Raw genomic sequence first — 27047 nt, 5'->3', positions numbered from 1 at the left:
GGTATATGACCAACAAAAGTGCCTAAGATGCATGCAAGGATTTTCAGTTTTGCAGGTTGAGCATGCAATGACCACTTGGATGCAGCTGGCTAGCTTAAGCATATATTGCACTATATATATATACAAATATAAAAAAAAATCCTGATTTTCTGCACAATTTTGGTAGAAGAGTGTAGAGCGGCGTGCAAAGCGTTAACTGAGAATCTTGAAATTCTTTGAGCCATGAGCGACAGATATTTTTTTTCCAGACTGTGTTTTTGCAGATTTATGTTTTTTTTTTATTGCCATGGGAATCAACAGGTGCCCGCTATTGATATTTCACAGTTCCTAGACGGTCGTGTTAAGTGCTGGAATTCCAATGCACTGCACCAAGGACACCCCGAGTGCTACATCCAGCTCTCGCTCCCGAGCACCACACGGAGTCTTAGACTTCGAGGCAACGCGTCTTATAAATATTTCATAAGCCGTATTCATGTTTTCAGTAATTAAGCACGGGTAAACATGCCAAGGAACGATCCCATACGCAATCCGCCTTTGGCGCTCCCATTCATACCCGTTCGCTGTGTCAGCTAAGCCCTGGCCTGAAAGGGATCCGCAGTGATAAAGTTTTATAGCATTCTGCCAGATTATTTGTGCGATCGTAAGATGTGGTCTTCAAAAAAAAAAAAAAAGCTTTGGGATTCGATTTATAAGCTGATTTATAATGCTGGAAAATATATGTGACCATTCATGCACCTTTACAATTTCTATTAACATTAGAATAGACTAAACACCGTGCTGCAGCAAGCCAAGAGGCAAAAAGGTTGATTTACTAAAAAGGCGAATAGACTGAGCACTTTGCAAAGTTGCAGTTGCTCCAGAGCTAAGTAAATGAGCAGAAGCTCTGCTGACTTCCAGCATCCAATCACGTGCAAGCAAAAATGTCTTTTTTTTTTTTTTTTTCCTTGCTCGTGATTAAGTATTCTTTGCAAAGTGAGGCTTTACCTCATTCACCAATTCTCTGGAGCAACTGCACTTTGAAAAGTATTGTATATACTCGAGTATAAGCCGAGTTTTTCAGCACATTTTTTTGTGCTGAAAATGCCCCCCCTCGGCTTATACTCGAGTCAAGCACTTTTCTGCAGCAGAGAATGACATTTTCCGAACCGAATTTGGGGCCCCGTATCTCAGGGTTGCTTGGTGCTAGGAATCCCAGATTTGGTGTGCAAACCCAGTGGAACTAGCACTACAAGGTATCCAAAGCTTGGGTTCCTAGAACCAAGTGGCCCTGATATACGGGGCCCCAAATTCGGTTCAGAAAATGTCATTCTCTGCTGCAGAAAAATGCTTGACATTTTCCGAACTGATTTTTGGGCCCCGTATCTCAGGGTCACTTGGTGCTAGGAATCCCAGATTTGGTGTGCAAACTCAGTGGAACTAGCACTACAACATTATCAAAGCTTGGGTTCCTAGCACCAAGTGGCCCTGATATACGGGGCCCCAAATTCGGTTCAGAAAATGTAATTCTCTGCTGCAGGAAAGTGCTTGACATTTTCCAAACTGAATTTGGGCCCCGTATCTCAAGGCCACTTGAAGCTAGGAGCCCCAGCTGGATATGTCGTAGTGCTAGTTCCACTGGGTTTGCACACCAAATTTGGGGTTCCTAGCACCAAGTGGCCCCAAGATACGGGGCCCCAAAGTCAGTCAACTGTGTCCATCTGCAGCAATGTCATTTCAGGACCCTTTGGGTCCAGAGACCCCAAATTTTGGCTGCAGCTAGGGGGCATCTAGGAACCCTTAACTACCGAGTTTGATGTCCGGGGGACCTATGGCTGCAAATGGGCACAGTGAGACTGCAAATGGTCACAGTGAGGCTGCAAATGGGCATTGTTGACCCTCTTTTCCACTAACAGTAGCTGCGGATTTCTCACCCTAGGCTTATACTCGAGTCAATAAGTTTTCCCAGTTTTTTGTGGTAAATATAGGTGCCTCGGCTTATATTCGGGTCGGCTTATACTCGAGTATATACGGTACAAGTCAGAGAGAAGAAAAAGGCGTGTGATCTAACACATGGATCAAATTGATATAGTTTATTCTAAACAGAGTGGATGGGTACAGAGAAATTACTACGTCTTCATAAAAGCTAGGTTACAAAATATTCACTTAAAATTAGTCATTAAAATTGGAAAACAAAGGGAGGTCTGTATAATGTGGTAGGTTTACATAGAGAGGAGTGGCTGAGTGGGAGATGTATCACAACCTACTATCTGAAATTACTACCTTTTACACCAGAAAATAAGAAAAAGAATCACTACCAATGCCACATCCGAAAATATAGGGACACAGAGAAGGATACTACTAAAGTAGCCAAAAACCGGACTTTATAGGCATGGAAACAATGGAGAAGTGAAAAAAATATTGATCATATCATTTATTTGAAAAAATACATTAAACAAACACAATGTTCAAAAAGAGATAAAAACATGAAAACAGATACAGTCAGTACAGTGAGCCTTTGTGCGTCTACGCGTTTCACCGCAAGGCTTCTTCAGGACACGATCAAGGTTCAAAGTTTTTATCTCTTTTTGAACATTGTGTTTGTATAATGTGTTTTTTCAAATAAATAATATGATCAATATTTTTTTCACTTCTCCATTGTTTCCATGCCTATAAAGTCCGGTTTTTGGCTACTTTAGTAGTATCCTCCTCTGTGTACCTTTTACACCAATACCGCCTACACGAGCGCAGGAGAATATCTTTTCTGTTCATACCTAAACTTTGCAAAGTACACAGGGGTTGATTTACTAAAGGCAAATAGACTGTGCGCTTTGCAAAGTGCAGTTGCCCTCTGCAAGAGCAGTTGCTCCAGAGCTTAGTAAATGCGCAGAAGCTCTGCTGACTTCCATCATCCAATCATGTGCAAGCAAAAATGCTGTTTTTAATTTTCCTTGCATGTGATCGGGTATCCTTTGCAAAGTGAAGCTTTACCTCACTTACTAAGCTCTGGAGCAACTGCACTTGCAGAGGGCAACTGCAATTTGCAAAGTTGACTTTAGTAAATCAACCCCACAATCTCTTCACCTCTTCACCTTTAGTAAATCAACCCCGCAGTCTCTTCGCCTTTAGTAAATCAACCCCACAGTCTCTTCGCCTTTAGTAAATCAACCCCAAGGTCCCACCATATATTTTAAAGACAGTCTTATCATCTAAGACAGTGGTTCCCAACCTCGGTCCTCAAGTACCCCCCAAAGGGTCATGTTTTTAGGATTCACTTCACCTTGCACATGTTCATGTTCTTTAAGTCAATGCTAATTGTATTGATGTCCCAAGACATCTTGCTCTCTAGCTCCCTTGTTACCTCCACCCACACTCATCTCTCGGACCCCAGGAGGCTATTTTTCATGTTCACTACTACAGCTCCCTCCTCACCGGCCAACCTCTACACAGGCTATCCCCCCTTCAGTGTATTATGAATGCTGCTCCTAGACTAATACACCTCACTAACCGATCCGTGACTGCTGCCCCTCTCTGCCAATCCCTTCACTGGCTTCCCCTACCCCACCGTATAAAATTCAAAACACTAACGACAACATACAAGGTCATCTACAATATCACCCCCAGCTATATCACCAACCTTATCTGCAGATATCGCCCAAATCGTCTTCTCTGCTTCTCCCAATACCTCCTGCTCTCCAGCTCCCTTGTTACCTCCTCCCATACTCGCCTGCAGGACTTCTCCAGAACCTCTCCCATCCTCTGGAACTCCCTGCCCCGGTATGTTCGGCCAGCTCCTTCCCTGTATGCCTTTAGGCGATCCTTGAAAACTCATTTATTCAGGGAAGCCTACACCACCTCCACCTACAGTAAGGACTGTATTGAGCCACTTCCATCAGATCATCCCTTGCAGCTATTACTATTTGTACCACCTCCCCCTCCTTTTAGATTGCAAGCACCATGAGCAGGGCCTTTCTATTCCTTTTATATTGAACTGTATTGTAATTGTACTTTCCCCCTTTATATTGTAAAGCGCTGTGTAACTGTTGGCACCATAGGTGTGCACAGCCTATTACATTAGGGTGTGCACCCCAAAGCCCAAACACATATGCATTTGTATATATGCTGACAGTCTCAGTCGAGCAATGGATGGTGTCAGTAGGACAGTGGATTGTGTCAGTAGTTTTTCTTTTTATTATCTTTTAAAAAAAATGTAAATTGTTTGAAAAAAAATTTTTTAGGAGCCCCACTAGGGGGCTTTGCTGAAATATCAGGGTTCTAAAAGCCCTTCGTACACGCCTATGGTTGACGCTATATAAGTCCTGTGAAATAATAATCATGACAGATGTTTTGTCTAATAGGAATTCCCAAAATATGGTCTGTTGGGGGGACTTGAGGAATGAGGTTGGGAAGCATTAATCTAGAATGAAGTGATACAGTAGATATTGCTATGGATTGATGGACTTGTGTCTTTCAACCTGACTGTAAATATGTTATAAAGGTCCTCAGGCCTTCTGAGCCCAATGTTCTTCCAAACCCTATTTTTTTTAAAGTACTCATTAGCCAATAAAAGGTGTCCTGGTGCTGCCGATGGCTACATGATCTGCCCATTAGTATTGACTGTCGATGAGCAATCCTGTCCTGGTCATACATGTTATGATCTAAGAATCATTTGTGATATTCTTCTTTAGATCTTCTCCAATGCAATTTTAATCGCCCTCGTCTTTGACCCTTAAAAAAATTTTGAAGTTGGCAAACAGTTGGATCGGTTGGAAAGGTGCAGGTGCCTTCAAGCCCATTGTGTGGTGCTTTTCTCCGAGTGATTGGGCTATTGTAGTAGATATTGTTATGGATAGATGGACTTGTGTCTTTCAACCTAACTATGTAATTACGTTATAAAGGTCCTCAGGCCTTCTGAGCCCAATGTTCTTCCAAACCCTACTATTTTTTAGTGTACTCATTAGCCAATAAAAGGTGTCCTGGTGCTGCTGATGGCTACGTGATCTGCCCATTAGTATTGACTGTTGACGAGGAATCCAATCCATGCATGTTATGATCCAAGAATCATTTGTGATATTCTTTTTTAGATCTTTTCCAATGCAATTTTGACCGTCTTTGACCCTGCAAAAATTTTGGAAGTCGGCAAACAGTTGCATCGCCTTCGTCTTTGACCTTTTTAAAAAAAAAAATGGAAGTCGGCAAACGGTTGGATCGGTTGGAAAGATGCAAGTGCCTTCAAGCCCATTGTGTGGTGCTTTTCTCCAAGTGATTGGGCTATTGCTGGCGAATGAAAACTGGAGAGTGCAAAATTTGGTGCAGCTGTGCACGGTAGCCAATCAGCTTGCAGTTATTTTCATCAAAGCTTAACTGAACGAGCTGAAGTTAGAAGCTGATTGGCTGCTATGCACAGCTGTACCAGATATTGTACTCTCCAGTTTTAGAAAATCAACCATATTGTGTTGTTTCAGTTGACTCGTTCGATCATCATATTGATTAAGAACGATTGCATCAAAGGTCAGTCTCATGAAAACCGATGGGTGTGAGGGCAGAATTGGCTTGAACTGAAGAATAGCTGACCTAGAAGACTGCTGTCTTTCCAGTGTGATTACAGCTGCAAAAGAGCAAAGCTATACAAAAAAAAAAAAAGAGATGTCTAAAGTAAATGAAGTCATTAATTAATTCCCTGCTGTCGGTGTTATTTAATTTTCTGAACGTGAAGAAAGCGTGTACCATGATTTATTGGTAGGGACACAGCAGGATACATTTCGTACTATATACTCACTCTGCGGGATGGCAAACGCACTAGCAAGCGGCGTGGTGTCTCACAATGAGAGTTTTCTCCAAATAAGCTTTGTATGCCTTTCCTGCACTCTTCATGATCCTAATTTAATGAAGCCTTTGATTTGGCCACCCAGTGAACCAGCCTGAAAGCAGCGAGTCGGTGGGTAAAGACTTGAAGAGTTAATATGGCTCGCTGCCTGCGGTTTCTGCTGTTCAGATTAGCGCCCCGTCATGTTTCATGGCTTAACCCCTTTGTTTCCCAAGATCTATTGGTGCAATATGCCGATTTAAGTCCTCGTGCACAGAGCCCTGTGCTGTGAGAACGTCGTTCGACATTGCAGCAGAGGACTAGGAGTCCGCACTTGTGCATGTATCTAGCGCCCATCACCCTCTGACAGATTAGTCATAGAACTATTGTCAATTTAACTCATGCATACTGATGCCGCAAAACATGACCTGGGCATCTAAGATTCAATTAAATCTGGTATTGGGGGGGAGCTATTTTAGGGGGTGTATTGATTTTACAGATTAACCTCTTTTGGGACCTCAGCTGCTTGAGTTCCATTATAATTATTAATATAGCGCTGACATGATCCATGGTGGGGTACAGAATGGGGGCCTACATGGACTGTAATTATATTATTAAAGCTTGAGCTGTTGACTGAAAAAATAAATCTGGTTATGGGGGGGGACAGGTATTTTTTTTAGGGGTGTCCAAACCTCTTTTGGGACCTCAGTTTCTTGAGTTCCATCATAAATATTAATAGAGCACTGACACCATCCATGGTGGAGTACAGAATGGGGGCCTACATGGACTGTAATTAAATTAATAAAGCTTGACCTGTTGACTCAAACAATAAATCTGGTTATAGGGGGGGTCAGGTATTTTTTAGGGGGTGTCCAGACCTCTTTTTGGGCCTCAGCTGCTTGTGTTCCACTATAGCTGTTAATATAGCACTGACACCATCCATGGTGGAGTACAGAATTGGGGGGCCTACATGGACTGTAATTAGGCTTTTAAAGCCTGAGCCGTTGATTTTACAGATTAACCTCTTTTGGGACCTCAGCTGCTTGAGTTCCATTATAACTATTAATATAGCGCTGACATCATCCATGGTGGGGTACAGAATAAGGGACCTACATGGACTGTAATTATATTAATAAAGCTTGAGCTGTTGACTCAGAAAAATAAATCTGGTGATGGGGGGGGGGGGGGGGTTGGGGCAGGTATTTGTTAGGGGCTGTCCAAACCTCTTTTTGGGACCTCAACTGCTTGTTTTCCACTACAACTGTTAATATAGCTCTGACATCATCCACGGTGGAGTACAGAATAGGGGCCTACATGGACTGTAATTATATTAATAAAGCTTGACCTGTTGACTCAAAAAATAAATCTGGTTAAGGGGGGGGGGGGCAGGTATTTTTTAGGGGGTGTCCAAACCTCTTTTGGGGCCTCAGCTGCTTGTGTTCCACTATAGCTGTCAATATAGATCTGACATAATCTATGGTGAGGAACAAAATGGGGGCCTACATGGACTGTAATTTTATTTTCTTTATCGTACATCACGGGACACAGAGCACCATAATAATGACTATGTGGGTTATACGCTTACCTTTAGGTGATTGGACACTGGCAACCAATAGTAAGACGGTTCCTCCCATATAACCCCTCCCATACCGGAAGTACCTCAGTTTTTTCGCCAGTGTCTTGAAGGTGATGGTCATGGCTGTTGAAGCTCTTCAAATTTCTTCAAAGATGTCCCACTGAGGACGTTATAATCGGATCCATTCGGATGGCATAACAAAAGCTAAAGTGGATGGTACCCGAGCCTCGGTTCAAGAGCTAATGTGTCCTATATAGGCGCTGGACCCTTGTTAAGTTGGTATTCCTGGTCAAACTTGCCCAAGGTAAACCAGAAAGGGTGCTTTACAGGTCCAGGGGTGTGGACCACAAGACATGGGGGACCCGGTCCGTGAAGGTCCTTAGAGGCGCTACCCGCCGTGATGGGGGAAGATTGGGCCTGTTAAAACAGGCCTTGCTGCTTCGGATGGTGAGTACTCCCTTTGGGAATTTGGAATGTATATATATATATATTTCCCTCTGAAACCTGCTGGTAAACCTTAAACCTGTGTCTGGGATTACAGATGGCCGGTATGGCGCGCATTTGGGTCGGGCATGCGCCGGTGTGCGCATGCGCCGTGTACGCGCTGCCGGTGTGTGTGTGTGCCCCTGGTGTGCACGCCATCGGTGTGCGTGTGCGCCGCTGCTGTGCGCATCTCGGATGCGCCGCATGTGTCAGGACGGCGCATGCGCCGTGCGGCGGGCATGCCGCTGATCACGCTGATGCGCGCACTCACTCTCAGGCTAAGGCTTTATAGGGATGGAGCTCCTGGTGTGTGCGTGGACAAGCACAGAGCGATATTTGGGCACGAGAGTCTGGAGGTCTTGGACACAGTTGTGACAGGTTGAAGGCTGGTTGTAGTTTGGGGGAGTACTCCTTCCTTGTGTGTAAGCAATGTCTTCCAGAAAACGAGGTATAGGAAACAAGGCAAGCACAGGGGTAAGAGTACCTCCTTTAAAAACAGGAGACCAACCCCATTCTGATGCAGCCTCAGTTTCTCCTGAAAGACCTGCGGCATCTGGCCTGGCTGAGCCATTGCATTTGTCAGGCATAGTGGCCACTACCAATATACCTGCCTCGGCTTATGTTACAAAGGATGATTTGGCATCTGCCTTAGCGGGCCTTGAGGGCAAAATAGCTGGCATGATTGCCTCTGTAACACAGGGGGGGGAGGAAGTGTAATAGATCTCCCTCCCCTGAGCCTGGGCCAAGTGGGGAGTCACTAGAGCCCCAGGACTCTTATAGCCAGATGGGTCCAGGTGATCTGGAACCAGAATGGGTGGAGGATTTGGAAGAGGTGGTCATAAAAGACTGGGAGGAAGGAGAGGCTGAAGAATCCTCGGCTGAGGACTCCGGCTCTGAAGAGCCAATTTCAGCCTCCCATTCCCAAAGATTGTTTATCCAATCATTGAGATGGTACGAATTGGGTTTAAGTTACCCCCGGTTCAGGAGTCTGGACTCTCCTGTTCTACTTTGCGACCTCAGCAAATTTCCCAAGCGTTCCCTTTGCATCCGTTACTGGAGCAGGTGGTTTACGTGGACTGGGAGCACCCTGACAGGATATACTTACCTCCAAAAAGGTTTTCTATCTTATATCCTATGGAGGAGAAGTTCAGGAAGAAATGGGGGACACCTTTGGTGGACGCTGCCATATCTTCTGTAAATAAAAGTTTAACCTGCCCAGTGGATAATGCCCAGGTATTTAAGGATCCAGCTGATAAAAAGCTAGAGTCCTTATTAAAAGCCTCCTTTTCGGTGGCTGGTGCAGCAGTTCAGCCAGCAGTTGCAGCGATTGGGATTTGCCAATCCCTAAAGGATCGCTTTAAAAAGTTGGTAAAGAACCTACCTTGCCAGGAGGAATCTGCCGAGGAATTGTCGGAGATTCCTCGTGCCTTATGTTTTGCAGTAGATGCACTGAAGGACTCAATCCAACAGATTTCTCGTTTTGCGTTACTGTCAATCCATATGCGCAGAGTCTTGTGGCTAAAGAACTTGTCTGCTGAGACGCCATGTAAAAGGCTACTCGCAGCTTTTCCATTCCATGGAGAGCGCTTCTTTGGCGAGGATCTGGATAAATATATCCAAAAGATCTCTGGAGGAAAGAGTGCCCTACTCCCTATTAAAAAGAAGGGGAAGCAACCCTCTTATAAGATTTCCAATGCTCCAGGACCTAGTGCTTCTTCCCCTAAGCGGTATCGACGGCCTCAGCCCTCTGGGTTTAAAAGACCCCAGGGTCAGAAGAAACCCTGGACCCAAAAGCCACCCAAGCTCAACTCCAAGTCTACCTTGTGAAGGGGCGCCCCCGCTCTCACGGGTGGGGGGCAGGCTTCGGCTGTTTGGGGATGCCTGGGAAGAACTGGTTCAAGACAGATGGGTCATTTCCACTGTAAATTACGGTTACAGAATAGAGTTCCGGGAAATCCCCCCAAATCAGTTTCTGTACTCAGGGGTTCCGTCGGATCCAGAGAAAAGAAGATGCCTATTCCTAGCTTTACAGCATCTGCTGATGCAGGGGGTAATTGTAAAGGTTCCGCACAAGGAAAGGTTCAAGGGGTTTTACTCAAACCTATTCACTGTGCCGAAACCAAATGGGGAAGTAAGGCCCATTTTGGACCTCAAAGCTCTCAACCTCTTTGTAGACGTCTGATCCTTCCGCATGAATTCAGTTCGTTCAATAATAAAATCCCTGAGACTATTTAGCGTCCATAGATATCAAGGATGTGTACCTTCATGTGCCGATCTTCGGTCCACATCAAAGGTTCCTACTCTTCGCTGTAGAGGGCAGTCATTTCCAATTTGTGGCACTACCATTCAGTCTGGCCACGGCCAACAGGGTTTTCACAAAGATTCTGGCCCCAGTGTTGGCTTTCCTAAGGTCTCAGAAGGTCTCCGTAGTAGGATATCTGAATGATCTTCTCCTAAGGGATTGTTCTCGCCCCATACTGGTTCAAAACATGTCAAGAACAGTACGGGTTTTACAACGCCTAGGTTGGATTATAAATGTGGACAAGTCAGCTCTTTGTCCGACCCAAGCCTTGGTGTATCTGGGTCTGGTCTTGGACACCGCCCAAGAAAGGGTGTTTCTGCCCCCCTTAAAGGTCGCCTCCATAGTGGAACTTGTCCAGAAGGTGAAAAAAGAACTAACACCTTCTATTCGGCTGTGCATGAGGTTACTGGGCAAGATGGTGTCATCCTTTAAAGCAGTGCCATATGCACAGTTCCACTCCAGGAGTACCAGGAGTCGGGCAGCCCAAAGAGAGGTAAATCATATATTGACTTGGGCAGAGGAACATGTGCCGTTTCTGTCGGCAGTATTTATCCCGGGGTGGACAATTGGCAGGCAGATTTCCTAAGTCGCCAGAAATTGTGGCCAGGGTAATGGTGCCTGCATCCCGAGGTTTTTCTACAGATCTGCCGATACTGGGGGACCCCAGATGTGGATCTGCTGGCATCCAGATTCAATGCCAAACTGAACAGGTTTGTATCCAGGACCAAGGATCCGCTTGCTGTTGGGACAGACGCATTAGTAGTTCCTTGGGATCAGTATTCTCTGATATATGCCTTCCCTCCGATCCAAATCCTGCCGCACTTATTACGCAGAATACAGGAGGAACAAAAAACAGTGATCCTAGTGGCCCCAGCGTGGCCCCGGAGATCCCGGTACTCGGAGATTATTAAAGTTGTATTGAAGTTGGCAGTAGGGGACCCATTGGTCCTCCCATGCCGTCCAGACCTGTTGTCTCAAGGACCCATATTCCATCCTTCTTTACGGTTTCTGAATTTGATGGCTTGGCTATTGAGACCAGACTATTGAAAGACCGTGGTATTATGGGTTCAGTCTTGTCTACATTGATAAACGCTAGAAAGTCAGTTTCTAGAGCAATCTATTATATCTATTATCTATTATCATACATTTCTTGGTGTGAGAAAAGGAAATGGAACCCTCGTAGGTATACGTTGCAAGAGTTCTCGCCTTTCTCCAAATAGGAGTAGACTTGCAGCTGGCTTTAGGGACAATTAAAGGACAGATTTCGGCCTTATCGTTTTTTTTCCAAAGGCCAATTGCATGACATTCTTTGGTGCGAACCTTTGTCAAGGGAGTAACACACCTGAGGCCGCCGGTTAAACCGCCTTTATGTCCCTGGGACCTAAATTTGGTACTGTCAGCCTTACAGAGTCAACCATTTGAACCTATTAGGCATATTCCTTTTGTCCTATTGACCAGAAAATTGTTATTTTTGATGGCTATAACATCGGCTAGAAGGGTGTCAGAATTGGCCGCCCTTTCTTGCAAGGAACCTTTTTTGATTCTTCATCAGGACAGAGTGGTCATGCGCCCTCATCCGGATTTTATACCGAAGGTGGTTTCCAAATTTCATTTGAATCAGGATATCATTTTACCTTCCTTTTTTCCAAACCCTAAGACTAGGGAGGAAAGGTCGCTTCACTCACTGAATGTGGTGAGGGCGATAAAAGTTTACTTGAAAATGTCAGCTCCCTTTCGGAAGACTGACTGTTTTTATGTCTTGCCTGAGGGTCCTAAGAAAGGACAGTCCGCAACAAGTTCAACTATATCCAGGTGGATTTGTCAGACTATTATCCAGGCGTATGGATTAAAGCGCAGGGTTCCACCTTGGGATTTAAAAGCACACTCCACTAGAGGGATTAGTGCATCATGGGCAGTACGCTAACAGGTGTCTATGACTCAGGTTTGCAAAGCGGCCGCTTGGTCTTCAGTTCATACGTTCACCAGGTTTTACCAGGTGGATGTGAGATCACAAAAGGAGACTGTTTTTGGCCACAGCGTGTTGCAGGCAGCTTTATAGTCTCAGGCCAGTTGGGCTTAGAGATAATGTGTTCCCCCCCCCCTCAGGTGCATTGCTTTAGGACAGTGGTTCTCAACCTTCTAGTGCCGTGACCCCTTGATAAAATTTCCAAAGTTGTCGGGACCCCTAACAGTAAAATTATTTTCATAGCGTAGGTTGTCAGCACCCAAGGCAAGGCAAGTAATTTGCGCCCCTAACCCTCAGACATTTAGCGCTCCCTGAGTCCTTTTATTGGCAACTATAATCACAGGTAGTGTTACTCACTGGGTCTCTGGCTTCACCGTGTCTCTGACTTGGTGGTGTCTCGTAGCAGTTACACCTATGCCGTAATCAGGAGATAGGGTCTCCTCCAGCCCCTCCCACTTCACATTGCTCACCAGTCAGCTGACCTCTAGTCTCTGCCCCCCAGCCATACCATGAACTGAATGGGCACCTGCGAAGAGGCTGAGAGGGCGGCCGCAGGCTCCAGGAACAGCCCAGGTGGGAGGTCACAGGCTCCAGGGATAGCCCTGCTGTGGGTCGGCCACAAAAAGGCTGGGAGAGCGGTGTGGGCTTCAGGAACAGCCCAGGATTTGGTGACCCCTGACAAATCATCATTCGACCCCCGAGGGGGTCCCGACCCCTAGGTTGAGAAACACTGCTTTAGGACATCCCACTTAGTCATTATTATGGTGCTCTGTGTCCCTTGATGTACGATAAAGAAAAACGGATTTTTAAAACAGCTTACCTGTAAAATCCTTTTCTTGAAGTACATCACGGGACACAGAGGTCCCTCCCCTCTTTCTGGGATCGTCATTGCTAGCTACAAAACTGAGGTACTTCCGGTATGGGAGGGGTTATATGGGAGGAACCGTCTTACTATTGGTTGCCAGTGTCCAATCACCTAAAGGTAAGCGTATAACCCACATAGTCATTATTATGGTGCTCTGTGTCCCGTGATGTACTCCAAGAAAAGGATTTTACAGGTAAGCTGTTTTAAAAATCCATTTATTAAAGCTTCAGCTATTGACTCAAAAAAATTAATCTGATCTTGGGGGAATCAGGTATTTCCTAGGGGGGGGGCGTCCAAACCTCTTTTGGGACTTCAGCGACTTGTGTTCCACTATAACTGGTAATATAGCGCTGACACCATCCATGGTGGGGTACAGAATGGGGGCCTACATGGACTGTAATTATGTTTTTAAAGCTTGAGCCGTTGACTTTACAGATTAACCTCTTTTGGGACCCCAGCTACTCGTGTTCCATTATAACTGTTAATATAGCTCTGACATCACATGGTGGGGTACAGAATGGGGGCCTACATGGACTGTAATTATTGAGCTGGTAACTCTACAGATTACCTTGGTTTATATGCCTGTTGTTCAGGTTGGTGGCACACGGCGTTAATGGTTTAAGTCTTTTGTTGCCAAACATCTTTATGCTGGAGAAGGCTAATGTTGATGGTTCCATCGTTGTGGGACTCCAGCCATCTGTGGTTCTTATAGATTTCACAGAACGACATCTTCAAAAGTGCCCTACAGACTGAGGAGGACACATGTGGGTGGATGGGGTTGGTTTACTAAAACCGGAGAGAGCAAAATCTGGAGCAGCTCTGCATGGAAACCAGTCAACTTCCAGGTTTTTTTTTTTTTGTCAAAGCCTAATTAAACAATCTGATGCTAGAAGCTGATCGGCTCCCATGCACAGCTGCACCAGATTCTGAGTGCTCCAGTTTATGGGGACCAAAAACAGTGATCGACAGTAATCAGCCACCAATTAGAAATCAGCTTTTTGTGAACCTAACCATTCTAAACTACGAGAAATGTCTGATTCATCCCTCGGGCACAACACTGCTCTCCGCATCTTCTCTTGGATGTGTCATTAAACCCCCCCAAAAAAGGACCTTGCGGTCATTTGCGGAAAAGGGAAAAGTCTTGGAAGTCGCACACCCTCTGCAAAACCCTGTAAGAAGGTGGGCGGCATGAAACATGTTGGGGGGCGTGGCCTGGTTGGAGCCCGGCGCTGAGGCTGTCATACACCTTCTTACTGGGTTTTGCAGAGATTTGCAACCTCCAGGACTTTTCCCTTTTTCCGTTAGATGTCTACAGCTGGGACGAGCTCTGTCCTTGTCTGCACTCCAAGCGGTTGCCACATAGGAGGACCCAGTGGAGCGCCTGTCAATTTAGTTTGGGTCACATTGCAGTCATTTGTGACTACAAACATTATTTGGAAACTGCAGCGGTGGGATCTCAATAGCTTAGTTCCCATCTCTGCCCGCCTCCAGTGATCTTTACAAAGGAGTCTCACTCCCCTTGTTAGATTTTTCCATTATTTTGCATGAGGAAGAACCTAATAGACATGTGCAGAATGAAAACATTTGTTTTGTTTCAATCTGTTTGCATAAATAAATTTAGTTAGATTTGTTTCATTAGTTTAAGTCGTTTTCAGGATTCGTTTCGTTGATTCGTTTTCGAATCGATTCAAAAAGTTTTCGAATTTGAAAGGTTTTCGAATAGTTTTCGAATTTGAATACCGTAGTTTTCCTATTTCCAAAAAGCATAAAATAGAATAGAAAATAAAGGAATAGAAATATTTTTTTTTCTATTCAATTTCTCTTATTTTCTATACTATTAATTTCTCTTTGGAAATTGGAAAACTATTCAAATTCGAAAAGTATTAGAAAACTATTCGAACTTAGTCTGAATTCGAATTTCGTTATTTCGGATTATGGTACTATTCTAATTAAGAAATTCCGATACATCTGAATTTCCGAATAACAAAAATTCATCCGAATTTTAATTCGTAACAAAACGAACCGTACTTGTTTAGAACCTAACGGGGGGGGGCAGTGAGACTTTACAGGGGGCCGGAAGCTAGGCACTTGATGGGAAGTATTCAATGCTGGAGATCATGAGAGGTATTAAAAGCCAATAGGTGATTAATAAACACGGATGGGCATGTGAAAAGAATCTGGTCACCTAAAATGGAAATTTCAGTTTTTCAACCAATGATGCACAAACATATAGAGTTGATTTACGAAAAAACAGGAGAGTCCAAAGTATTTCCTGATATGTGCCTCCTGTACCATGTTGCTTCCTTTGTGTTAAATTCCTGGTGTTCCTGCCAGTCCCTCACCTTTGCTATTAAAAACTGCCCACACTAAGCAGGAGAGCACAGCGTGGTCAGTTCTCTAGCTATGCTGGGAACTCAGTGTGCTCTCCTCCAATGATCAGGACCTGTTGCTTCTCCACATACCTGCCTATGATGCTTAAATACTCCCCATACGCATGACATCGCCATCCCCATTATTAAGCTCCAGGGAGGCAGAGCGAAACGCGTTGGTGGCATGGCCTGGTTGGAGCTCAGGCTGACGTTACCACTCTGACACTCTGATACTACCACAAGACAAGACAAGATGTGCGGCTTTAGGGATTACCTCCTCCATTTCCCTTTCAGCATTCACTGGGAAGCTCAGTGTGCTGCTGCTTCCTCTCCCCCCCAGCTCTTATGCAGCTGAGAACTGAGGGAATGTGGTCATCAAGGGAAAAAAGGTCATGTATTTTTATATCTATACAACATTTTTTTGCCTTTTCTATTTAAAACTGAATGGGTTGTTTTACAAGGTGATCGTTTACAATCACTTTACCTGAACAAGCAGACGTTAGAAGCTGATTGGCTACCATGCAGAGCTTCATCAGATTCTGAGTGCCCTGGTTTTAGTAACTATCCCCCACTTTGCACATTTATATCCTATAAAGTATTCTGCAACATTTTATAGAAAATGTTAAATGATTCAGCTTGCGTAATTTAATATTCTGTTTCTTCAACGGAGGAGCTTACACTCTAAGGTCCTCACCACAGCCACCCACCCACACAAACAGACGCCTTCCTCTACAGAACGGCCAGTTCTCAGTACATTATTATTATATGAGGTTGTAATGGCAGCAGGACACCGCACATAATTAGGAAAGCAGAAATTAATGGGCCAGAATTTTCCATCTGATTAACCTTACACCAAGACACATTGGGGGTTATTTAAGAAAGGCAAATCCACTTTGCACTACAAGTGCACTTGGAAGTGCAGTCACTGTAAATCTGAAGGGTAGATCTGAAATGAGGGGAAGCTCTGCTGATTTTATCATCCAATCATGTGCAAGCTAAAATGCTGCTTTTTATTTTCCTTGCATGTCCCTCTCGGATCTACAGCGACTGCACTTCCAAGTGCACTTGCAGTGCAAAGTGGATTTGCCTTTATTAAATAACCCCCAATGTAATTCTCTCTGCCGATATCATTTTGATCTCATCTACGTCTGCCTTATTCTAATCATTATATTATTTGACATGAAATAAATTCATTAACTAAAAGAGTTACTTGCGTGTGTGATTCTGCTTTCCCAGTAAACAAGATATCATTTACTTATCTCTTTATGTTACCAACATATGCCGTAGCCCATAGGCATGTGCGGGGTGGCGTGCCGGGGGTGCCTTGGCACACACTAATCTACACCTGCGCCATGTGTGATCCAGTGTACAGAAATGTCCCGCAGTATACAGAAGTGGGCCCTCTCTCCCTCTCTCACCCCCTCTCTTTCACTCACCCATCTCTGTCTTTCACCCCCCCTCTCTTCCACATCCTCTCTCACCCCCTCTCACTTATCCCCTATCTTTCTCTCCCTTACCTCTATCTCTCTCACTCCCCCCATCCTTCTCACCCCCTCTCTCATCCCCTCTTTCTCTTTCTCACACCCCTCTCTCGTCCCCCTCTCTCACCCCTCTCTCTTTCTTTCTCTCTGCCTCACCCCTCTCTCTCACCACTTCTATTTCACCTCCTCTCTTTCACTCACACCTTTCTCTCTCTCTCACCCCTCTCACTCCCCCCCTCTTTTTCTCTCCCTTACCTCTCTCTCTCTCTCATCCCCCATCCCTCTCCCCCCCTCACTCTCTCACACCTCTCTCTCTCTCGCCCTCCTCTTTCTCATCTCCCTTCTCTTTCTCTCACCCCTCTCACCGTATCACCCCATCTCTATCTCACCCCCTTTCTTTCCCTCACCCCCCTCTCTCTCTCTCACCCTCTCTCTCTCACCTTCCTTCTCTTTCTCTCACCCCTCTCTCCCCATCTCATCCCCCTCTCTCTCTCACCCCCCTTTCTTTCTCTCACCCCTCTCTCACCCCTCTCTCTCCACCTCACACCTCTCTCTCTCTCACCCCCTCTCTTTCACTCACCCCTGTCTGTCTTTCACCCCCCTCTCTCTCTCTCACCCCCTCTCACTCATCCCCTATCTTTCTCTAACTCCCCCAATCCCTCTCACTCCATCACTCTTACCCCTCTCTCACCCCCTCTTTCTCTTTCTCACACCCCCCTCTCTCTCTCACCACCCACTCTCATCCCCTCTCCTCTCACCCCTCTCTCTTTCTCTCTCCCCCCTCTCTCTCTCTCTCTCTGCCTCACCCCCCTCTCACCACTTCTATTTCACCTCCTCTCTTTCACTCACCCCTTTCTCTCTCTCACCCCCTCTATCTCTCACCCCCTCTCACTCACCCCCCTCTTTTTCTCTCCCTTACCTCTCTCTCTCATTTCCCATCCCTCTTCACCTCCTCACTCTCTCACACCCCTCTCTCTCTCACCCTCCTCTTTCTCACCTCCCTTCTCTTTCTCTCACCCATCTCTCCCCGTATCACCCTCTCTCTCTCACCCCCTTTCTTTCTCTCGCCCCTCTCTCTCTCTCTCTCTCTCACCCCCTCTCTCTCTTCACCTCACCCTTTTCTCTCTCGCACCCCTCTCTTTCCCTCACCCCTCTTTGTCGTTCACCCCCTCTCTCTATCCCAACTCCTCTCTTTCTCACCCAATCTATCTCTCCCACCCCCTCTCACTCACCCCCTCTCTTTCTCTCCCTTACCTCTATCTCTCACACCCCCTCTTTCTCTCTCTCACACACCTCTCTCTTTCTCACATTCCCTCACACCGCTTCTCTTTTTCTCTCCCTGTCTCACCCCTCTCTCTCACCCCCCCCCCCCCCACTCTCACCCCCTCTCCTTCTATTACCCCTCTCTCTCTCTCTCTCTCTGCATCACCACTCTCTCTCACCACCACTCTTTCACCCCTCTCTTTCACTCACCCCTCTCTCTCTCTGTCACCCCCACTCTCTCGCTCATCTATATATATATATATATATATATATATATATATATACACACATACCCCACATACCCACACACATGTGTGCTTGAGTTTTGGGGTGCACACCCTAATGCAATAGTCTGCACACACGTATGTCGTAGCCCTTTACAGAAAAGAAAGGTTTAATTGAATGCACTCAGTAAAGCAACTTCTTTAGGTAAGCTTCAATAAGAAACCTATTTGAGGTATTTTTATGATATTTCATTTTTATTGGGTTGTTATAAATATACAGAAATGAAGAGGATGGAAAAACAAAACAAAAAGGCTTTTTCTTTGCGCTCTGACAATGTAACTGAGATCTAATTAATGAACTGGATTCAGAGAACTCCTGAATTTCAACTACGGTCATACCGAAGGGAATTGGGTCTATTCTACTCTAATTACACCTAAATATGCTGCATTGCAAATAGCTGGAGAGACAACGGCGCAGCACCGTCTCTGAAAGTCAATGGCCGTGCATCTGTATGAGATGTACATATTTATCCATTGCAGGCTCAGGAAAATTAGAAGCAATTTCAGTGCATTTGCCTTCATGCTCTGTCTGAGAGGCTATATGCATTGCTCATTGTGCTTGAGATAAAATAAAATGCTGAATATCTGAATCCAAGAACAAAAAATTTCATTTATTTCAGGCAATAGTCCTTGATGGCTGCATTAGTCTTCATTTTTTCACCTGGTGATCCTGCCAGTAACACACTTCCTGTCTTAGGGTGGCTACACTCACTCCTACATTGTATCTAGGGAGGATAACCTGGATAGCAGCAGTGTCCCCTTGTGGGGAGGGTAGTGTTAGATGGGCTAGTAAATTGTGATTCTAAAGACAATAATAAAAAAAAATAATAACACACATACAGTGGGGAAAATAATTATTTGATCCCCTGCAGATTGTGTAAGTTTGCCCACTTACAAAGAAATGAAGGGTCTATAACTTTTATCATAGGTGTATTCTAAATGGTAGAGACAGAATATCAACCAAAAATCCAGAAAAAACACATAAACAAACGCTATAAATTAAGTTGGAGTTCAGTGAGTAAAACAAGTATTTGATCCCCAAGCAAAACATGACTTAGTACTTGGTGGAGAAACCCTTGTTGGCGATCACAGAGGTCAGACGTTTCTTGAGGTTGGTGACCAGGTTTGCACACATCTCAGGAGGGATTTTGGCCCACTCCTCTTTACAGATCTTCTCTAAATCTTTAAGGTTTCTTGGCTGTCTCTTGGGAACTCAAAGTTTCAGCTCCCTACAGCAATTTTCTATAGGATTAAGGTCTGGAGACTGGCTAGGCCAGTGGTCATCAACCCTGTCCTCAGGGCCCACTAACAGGCCAGGTTTGCAAAATAACTGAAATACATCACAGGTGATATAATTTGCTGCTCAGTGATTGCAGTATTCTAGTCTGCATCTCCCCCAAGGTAATACATAAAACCTGGCCTGTTAGTGGGCCCTGAGGACAGGGTTGATGACCACTGGGCTAGGCCACTCCATGACCTTAATGTGGTTCTTCTTGAGCCACTCCTTTGTTGCCTTGGTGGTATGTTTTGGGTCATTGTCATGCTGGAAGACCCATCCATGACCCATCTTCAGTGTTCTGGCTGAGGGAAGAAGGTTCTCACCCACGATTTTACAATACATGGCCTCGTCCATTGGCCCCTCAACGCGGTAAAGTCGGCCTGTACCTTTAGCAGAGAAACAGTCCCGAAGCATTATGTTTCCACCTCCATGCTTGACTGTAGGGATGGTGTTCTTAGGGTCATAGTATTTCTCAAAACTCTGTGATTCGAGTTAATGTCAAAGAGCTAAATTTTGGTCTCATCTGACCACAGCACTTTCTCCCAAACCTTCTCTGAATTATTTAGATGTTCATTGGCATGACTGTACATGTGCCTTCTTGAGGAGGGGGACTCACTGTGTTTGGAGGAAGAAAAATGCTGACTATGACCCTAAGAACGCCATTCCTACAGTTTTGCACAGGGCAGCCCCGATCCTCCTCTGGGGTACCCTCTCCTGCCGAGTGCTCCCATAGTAAGTTGCTTAGTTTTGGTGCACTGTCGTGTGTTTCCTCCCGGGCTGCCTCTGCGTGTCCACTGACACACAGAGCGTTTGCTCGGCTCCCCGCCCCTCTCTCCTCATTGTCCGTGATTGAATGCAGCAGGAGCCAATGGCTGGAGCAATGCTGCCTCTCTGTCCATTGAGGAGAGAGAGCTGCTGTTCTCATGCACATCCCTGGATCAAGATCAGGCTCAGGGAAGTATAGACTTCAAGTGGTCGGTAGACTTCAAGTGGTTATACTGGGATAAAGCATCATCCCAGTACTGGTTTTTAGAGCTGACAGTCGGCTCTCTTGTTAAAGCAATCCCCCGCTGCCTTCCGAGGCTTCATTGGGCTGTCCTGTCAACCCGATCAACCAGCCAGCGCTTGGCGATCATAGAGGCGAACAAAGACTGGAACAGCTTTGATCGCCTCTATGATATTGGAACCCGGAAGCGCTGAGCTTTCATCACTTCCTGTTTCTCCCGAAGTAAACTGCACCATTTGTAAAAAATTAAGGGGGTCCCCTAGTGGTGGACTTTTCAGGCACATGTAGCAATCATAAAAGAGATATACTTGGTACAAATATAATTTATTGAATTAACATAATAAAATATGACAACAACTGTAACATCTATTGTTAGGAATGTAAATCCATCAGTATTACAATCCTGTATATACAGGGTTTTGAAGCAGTACTTTTTCACCCGACGCGTTTCGGAGTCAATTAAACTCCTTCCTCAGGGATAGTGTACGCTTTAAATGGTTCTGTATTAAAGAAGATATATTGAAAAGATAATAATCAATATCTGAGTATCCATCAATAAAGCATTTCATAATGTAATTGTCATATCTGATACACTTACATTAAACACTGTATTGGCTGATTTGGCATTCCATAAAATTTGCGATTAAAAGCAGCGACAGTGAAAAAGTCTGTCTGCCCAGTATGCTCTTGATTCCAATATGAACAAACATCTATGTGTTGGAGATGATGAAAACAGGTAGAAGTAGGTTTTTTTTACTCCACCAAGAGTATATATATGTTGTTCTCTTCAAAAAGAAAAGAAAAGCCCAAGAAATATGGGCGTAAACTAAATGCTTGAGGCTCCACTGAGGCCGAGAGGCAAATCCTGCAAGAAATGTGATAACATAAATATATAGTAGTCCTATTTCACTATAGTAAGGAAGTTGGTTTGCAAAATTAAGTTCATACCTGAAGGTGGCTCAAAAGTTGATGTTCATAGGTGTATCTATTGATAGCTAGAGAGGTAGTAGATAAGATAGGGTATTCAATTAGTTGTCTATTTAGATTTTAAAATGATTGTGTCCTTACGCTAAAGGGTTGCTTAAAAATAAATAATATAGATACTGTAATATTAAGTGGCCAGATGGGACTAGATTTGCTTGACAGAGACATACCTGTCACATGTACAGTATATATAGTGAGGCTTGGTCTAAAGTATAGTAGTTATCATATAGTTAATCCTGTATGGGGTTAATCTATCAAGTTGACTGGGAGTCTGTCTGGGACCTCTTTGTTGACTCCCAGTCAACATGATAGATTAACCCCATACAGGATTAACAAACCTACACCCACAGTTGATCCAGAGGAAGGAAAAAAACCCCAGCAAAGCGTGAATAGTACCCTGTACACAAGATTGGACATTGATCGGACATTCCGACAACAAAATCCATCGGATTTTTTCCGACGGATGTTGGCTCAAACTTGTCTTGCATACACACGGTCGCACAAAGTTGTCGGAAAATCCGATCGTTCTGATGTAAAATACGTGTGTCGGGACTATAAACGGGGCAGTAGCCAATAGCTTTCGTCTCTTAATTTATTCTGAGCATGCGTGGCACTTTGTGCGTCGGATTTGTGTACACACGATCGGAATTTGAACGATCGGATTTTGTTGTCGGAAAACTTTATAGCCTGCTCTCAAACTTTGTGTGTCGGAAATTCCGATGGAAAAAGTCCGATGGAGCCCACACACAATTTCCGACAACAAGCTTCGCACATATTCCGTCGGAAAGTCCGACCGTGTGTACAGGGCATAATAATAATAATACTTTTTATTTATAGTGCCCTTTTCATCAAAAGATCTCAAACTGCCACAGATTAAAAAAAAAACAACAAAAAAAAAAAAAAAAAGAAAATTAAGCAGTTTATACGATGAAACAAACATCTAGAAGGGACAAAAAGCTTTGCTAAAAAGAAATGTCTTAAGCCCTTTTTTAAAACAGTCAGTAGATTGAGGAGCCCTCAAGGTGTCAGGTAGGGCATTCCACAGGCGCAGGGCAGCTGCAGAAAAGGCCTTGTCTCCCATTGTCCTGAGTCTAGTTCTGGGTATATGAAGAAGGTTTGAGTGAATGGAACGGAGGGGACGTGTTGTGTTTAAGGGTTTAAGAAGTTCTTTAAGGTGTGTGTGTGGGGGGGGCATGTCCAGGATACATTGGTGTGTGAGAAGAGAAACCTTGTACTCAATCCTGGTGGAGACAGCAAAGCAGTTGAGTGAGTGGAGAATGGGGGTAATATGCTCATGTTTCCGCACTCTCATCAGGATCCTTGCTGCAGAGTTTTGGATGTACTGAAGCCTCTGCAGACTCTTTCTAGGAATCCCAATTAGAAGTGTGTTACAGTAATCCAGTCTGGAGGAGACAAAAGCATGAACCATCTTTTCGGCATCTGAGAGGGAAAGAATGGGACGGAGTTTAGAGATGTTACGAAGGTGGTAGGAAGAGGTCTTGCATAGGTGATTTATATGGGCTTCAAAAGTGAGTTGGAAGTCCATTTTTACACCAAGATTTGTGACTATTGATGAGAAAGGTATGTTAGAACTAGAAAAGGTGATGCTAGTTATGGATGATGATTTGGTCTGGTGAGGAGTGCCAATCAGAATGACTTCATGTTTTGGAACTGTTTAGTTGAAGAAAGTTGTGCTCCATCCCTACCTTTATCTCCTCCAGACAGGTGGTAAGTATCGACAGGGATGACTATGAAGATAGAGTTTCAGCTGTTGCATTTACATATAGCTGTGTGTCATCGGCATAGCAGTGGAATTAAATTTTATGGCATGATTCAATTTGCTACAGCAGGGGAAAAAAATTCTTCCTAATCCCCCGAGAGACAATCATATTTTCCCTGGATCAACTTTACCTATAAATGTCAGTACCCAGTTATATTATGTACATTTAGGAAAGAATCCAGGCCTTTTCTAAATCAATCTACTGAGCTGGCCAGAACCACCTCTGGAGGGAATCTATTCCACATTTTCACAGCTCTTACTGTGAAAAAACCTTTCTATATTTGGAGATGAAATCTTTTTTTCTCTACACGTAAAGAGTGCCCCCTTGTCCTCTGTGATGACCTTAAAGTGAATAACTCAACACCAAGTTCACGATATGGACCATTTATGTTTTTGTACATGTTGATAATATCCCCCCTTAATCTCCTCCTCTCAAGAGAAAATAGATTCAATTCCTCTAATCTTTCCTCATAGCTGAGCTCCTCCATGCCTCTTATCAGTTTGGTTGCCCTTCTCTGCACTTTCTCCAGTTCCCCGATATCTTTTTTGAGAACTGGTGCCCAAAACTGAACTGCATATTCCAGATGAGGTCTTACTAATGATTTCTACAGGGGCAAAATATATCTTTCTCTCTCTGGAGTCCATACCTCTCTTATTACAAGAAAGGACTTTGCTCGCTTTGAAAACTGCAGCTTGGCATTGCATGCTATTATTGAGCTTATGTTGGTGCGAGAAGTGATAGTGTGTGGTAACACACTAGCAACTAGGCACCAACAGTCTTCATTTTAGCCATGAAAGCTGAATTCTGACTGGCCTTTGGATTCCTGTTTGTGCTATTATTACACAAATCTGAACACCAGGCACACAACTGTGTTCTAAAACTCTCCTTGAGCCAGGTATTCCAAGAGTTATGTACTACATAATAGTTTCAGGCCACATATACAATTCATGGATGGTGAGCTTATGGGTGTAAAAATTAGCTTCAGAGAACGCCTGTTCCAAACCTTTCCTGCTGATAAACATCACTTGTACATACTGTATACTATATAACCAAATGTTTGTGGCTGACCATCATTCCTAAACCATGGGCAATATTAAAGAGTTGCTCCACGCTCCCCTTTTTGCAGTTATAGCAGCCTCCATTCTTCTGGGAGGTCTTTCCACAAGATAATGTTGTGTGTCAGTGGGAAAATGTGCCTATTGTGAGATATTGACATTGAAGAAGACTTGGTTCACAACTGGCATTCTAATTAATCTTAAGGGTAGATTTCAGGGATGTCAGAATGTCAACTATATCAACTCCAGCTACACTGTAAGGTATACTCAGTGAGAGGTGGAAAGGTGGTAGTCTTAACTGAGAAGTTCAGGCTGATAGCTAGTTCACAGTAGAACAGGGCACCATGGGACAGGCAAGACCAGGTAGCTGAGTTTGTGTAGTAGGAACTGGACTAGGTCCCGAAGACCAGAGTAGGATCAGTCTGAAATAGATAAGACTTGGGAAATGGATCAGTACTCACTTAAGTAGGAGGATGGTCCCAGGTGAAAGCAGGTGACATGGGATATCCAAATGCACAGAGTCAGCCAATATGCAACAGACACCAACTAACACAAGTTTAGGGTTTCCTGCTATCTGTCACCACACTCACCCTGCTCTAAGTATTAAGGACATTGAGTCAATGGAATAGCTTTAAAGGTCAGGGCTGGCTGTGAAAACGAATGGTCAGGAGCAAGCCAGAGGTCAGTATGGTCAGCAGACACGGATAACCAGGGACAAGCCAGAGGTCAGGACAGGCAGCAAACACAGATATCTGGGAACAAGGAAATCGTCAATACACAGGAATCAATAGAGCATAGAGGCCGGATAGCAGGACTGTGCACCAGGCTCTCGTCAGCTGGTTTGCAAAAGCATAGCTTGAGCAATGAGCTAGAAGCTGCACCATGTTTAAATAGAGTAGGCAAGCGTAAGAAGCCACTCTGATAGGCTACCGCCTGACAGGAGTCAGGATAGTGGCGAATTGATGGGCTACAGCATAACATGGGGGAGAAAGCATTAGTGAGATGGGCTGCAGTCATTCAGACAAAGGGTGCTACGGCAATTGGCTTTGCACAGCAAGAAGTGGGTGTTGTGCTGATAGGATCCAGCTGAAATACTCCAGGTAAAACCCTGAAGTGCGCATGGCCACTTGACAGAAGCAGAGGTGGAGCTAGTTTGAGGAAGGTAAGTAGCACTGGAAAGGACACTGTGAAGGCCACTCAAGTTCTTCCACACCAAGCTGGTCAAACCATGTGTTTATGGAGCTGCCTTTGTGAAAATGGACACAGTCATGCTGGAACAGAAAAGGGTCTTCACCAAATGGTAACCACAAGGGTGGAAAAGCACAATTGCCTAAAATGTTTTTGTATGTTTTAGTATTAATAGTACCTGTCACCGGAAACACCCAAACACAATGATTTGGAGGGGCTTCACAAATGTTTGACCATGTAATTCGTTTCCCTGACTCTCTTACTCAAGAGTTACGAACTTGGATATTTTTCAAGGGGGATAGAAGGAACAAATATTCAAAGTCCGCATTGACATGTAGCTCTTGCACAACTGTTTCCATTGCCCCATTATTGGCAGGGCAGTAATGACAAAATCAATAGTAAAATTTAAAAATAGACCAGATCCTTTCTTTCCATCTAACCGTGTTAGCAGTTACAATCACTAAAGGATATTATGGGAATATTTTGATCCAGGGGACTGATTCAACCTCAATCATGGGTCCAGGAACTGATTTTGAGCCAAAAGTGGACAGTGGGGTTGGTTTTGCCCCTAAGCCACAATATCCAGAGAGCGTAGAAGACTGAATGTGAGAGATAGGTGTCTTTGTATTATGGTAGTTTCTCACTATTGACCACCGATGGACTGACTATGGACTTCTTCTTTTCTACTTATACATTGATGTTTCTCAGAATGAACGCTCATGCTAAAGTCAATGGCTCACCTTACATTCATTTGTTTTTATGTCTTCCAGATCTTAGTAAATGTGGGCAACTTTTTCACGTTGGAATCAGTGTTTGTTGCCCCAAGGAAAGGAATCTACAGCTTCAACTTTCACGTCATAAAGGTTTACCAAAGCCAAACAATACAGGTAAGCAATACTTCTTAGATATTCTTCTTAAATGGCCCACATGGTGTTTAAAGTGTATCTAAAGCTGTGAGTTGTCATTAATGGATAGAATAGGAAAGGGGTTAATATCCCCATCAATTTTTCTCTCTGTTTCTGTCCCACTGGGGAGATTTTTTTTACTTTCCTGTTCTAGAAACACAATAGGAACTTAATGGAAATCTCCCCAAAATCAGAGGGAATCCCTTCATTAAAAGCACATGTCCCCCGATCAAGATTTCCTCTTACCTTCTGTTTTGGCTATAAATGTTGTCCAAGCGTCAATAGACAAAAAGAAAGGTAAATCGATCCAGTGGGGACAGAGACAGAAAATACAAACCTGACGGAGGTTCTCGCCCTTCCCCATGCAAGCTCTCAACAAGCATAGTCAGAATAAAGTCAAATACCAAAAATTGGATAGAATTGTATAAGGCAGCGACTAGAGGAGCTTAAAATTTTATTAGATCTATGAGATTGTAAT

The 27047-nt window shown here is 44.3% G+C and overlaps 1 protein-coding gene across 2 annotated transcripts in view; it reads left to right on the top strand.

Moving 5' to 3' along the window:
* CBLN4 (cerebellin 4 precursor) overlaps positions 1–27047 on the top strand; it is a 65433-nt gene that overhangs the window by 6388 nt on the left and 31998 nt on the right. For both annotated transcript variants that reach the window (XR_012236830.1, XM_073607244.1), the window contains exon 2: positions 26435–26551. Coding sequence is in view for 1 of the 2 variants with exons in the window: in XM_073607244.1 (XP_073463345.1) it covers positions 26435–26551 (117 nt within the window). In the remaining variant the exon portion in view is untranslated. The remainder of the gene's footprint in view (positions 1–26434; positions 26552–27047) is intronic.

This window comes from Aquarana catesbeiana, linkage group LG12 (assembly GCF_042186555.1).
Source record: "Aquarana catesbeiana isolate 2022-GZ linkage group LG12, ASM4218655v1, whole genome shotgun sequence".
NCBI classification, from domain to species: domain Eukaryota; kingdom Metazoa; phylum Chordata; class Amphibia; order Anura; family Ranidae; genus Aquarana; species Aquarana catesbeiana.
The sequence above is the reverse complement of the archived record's forward strand: the minus strand, read 5'-3'. Positions and strand labels throughout refer to the sequence as shown.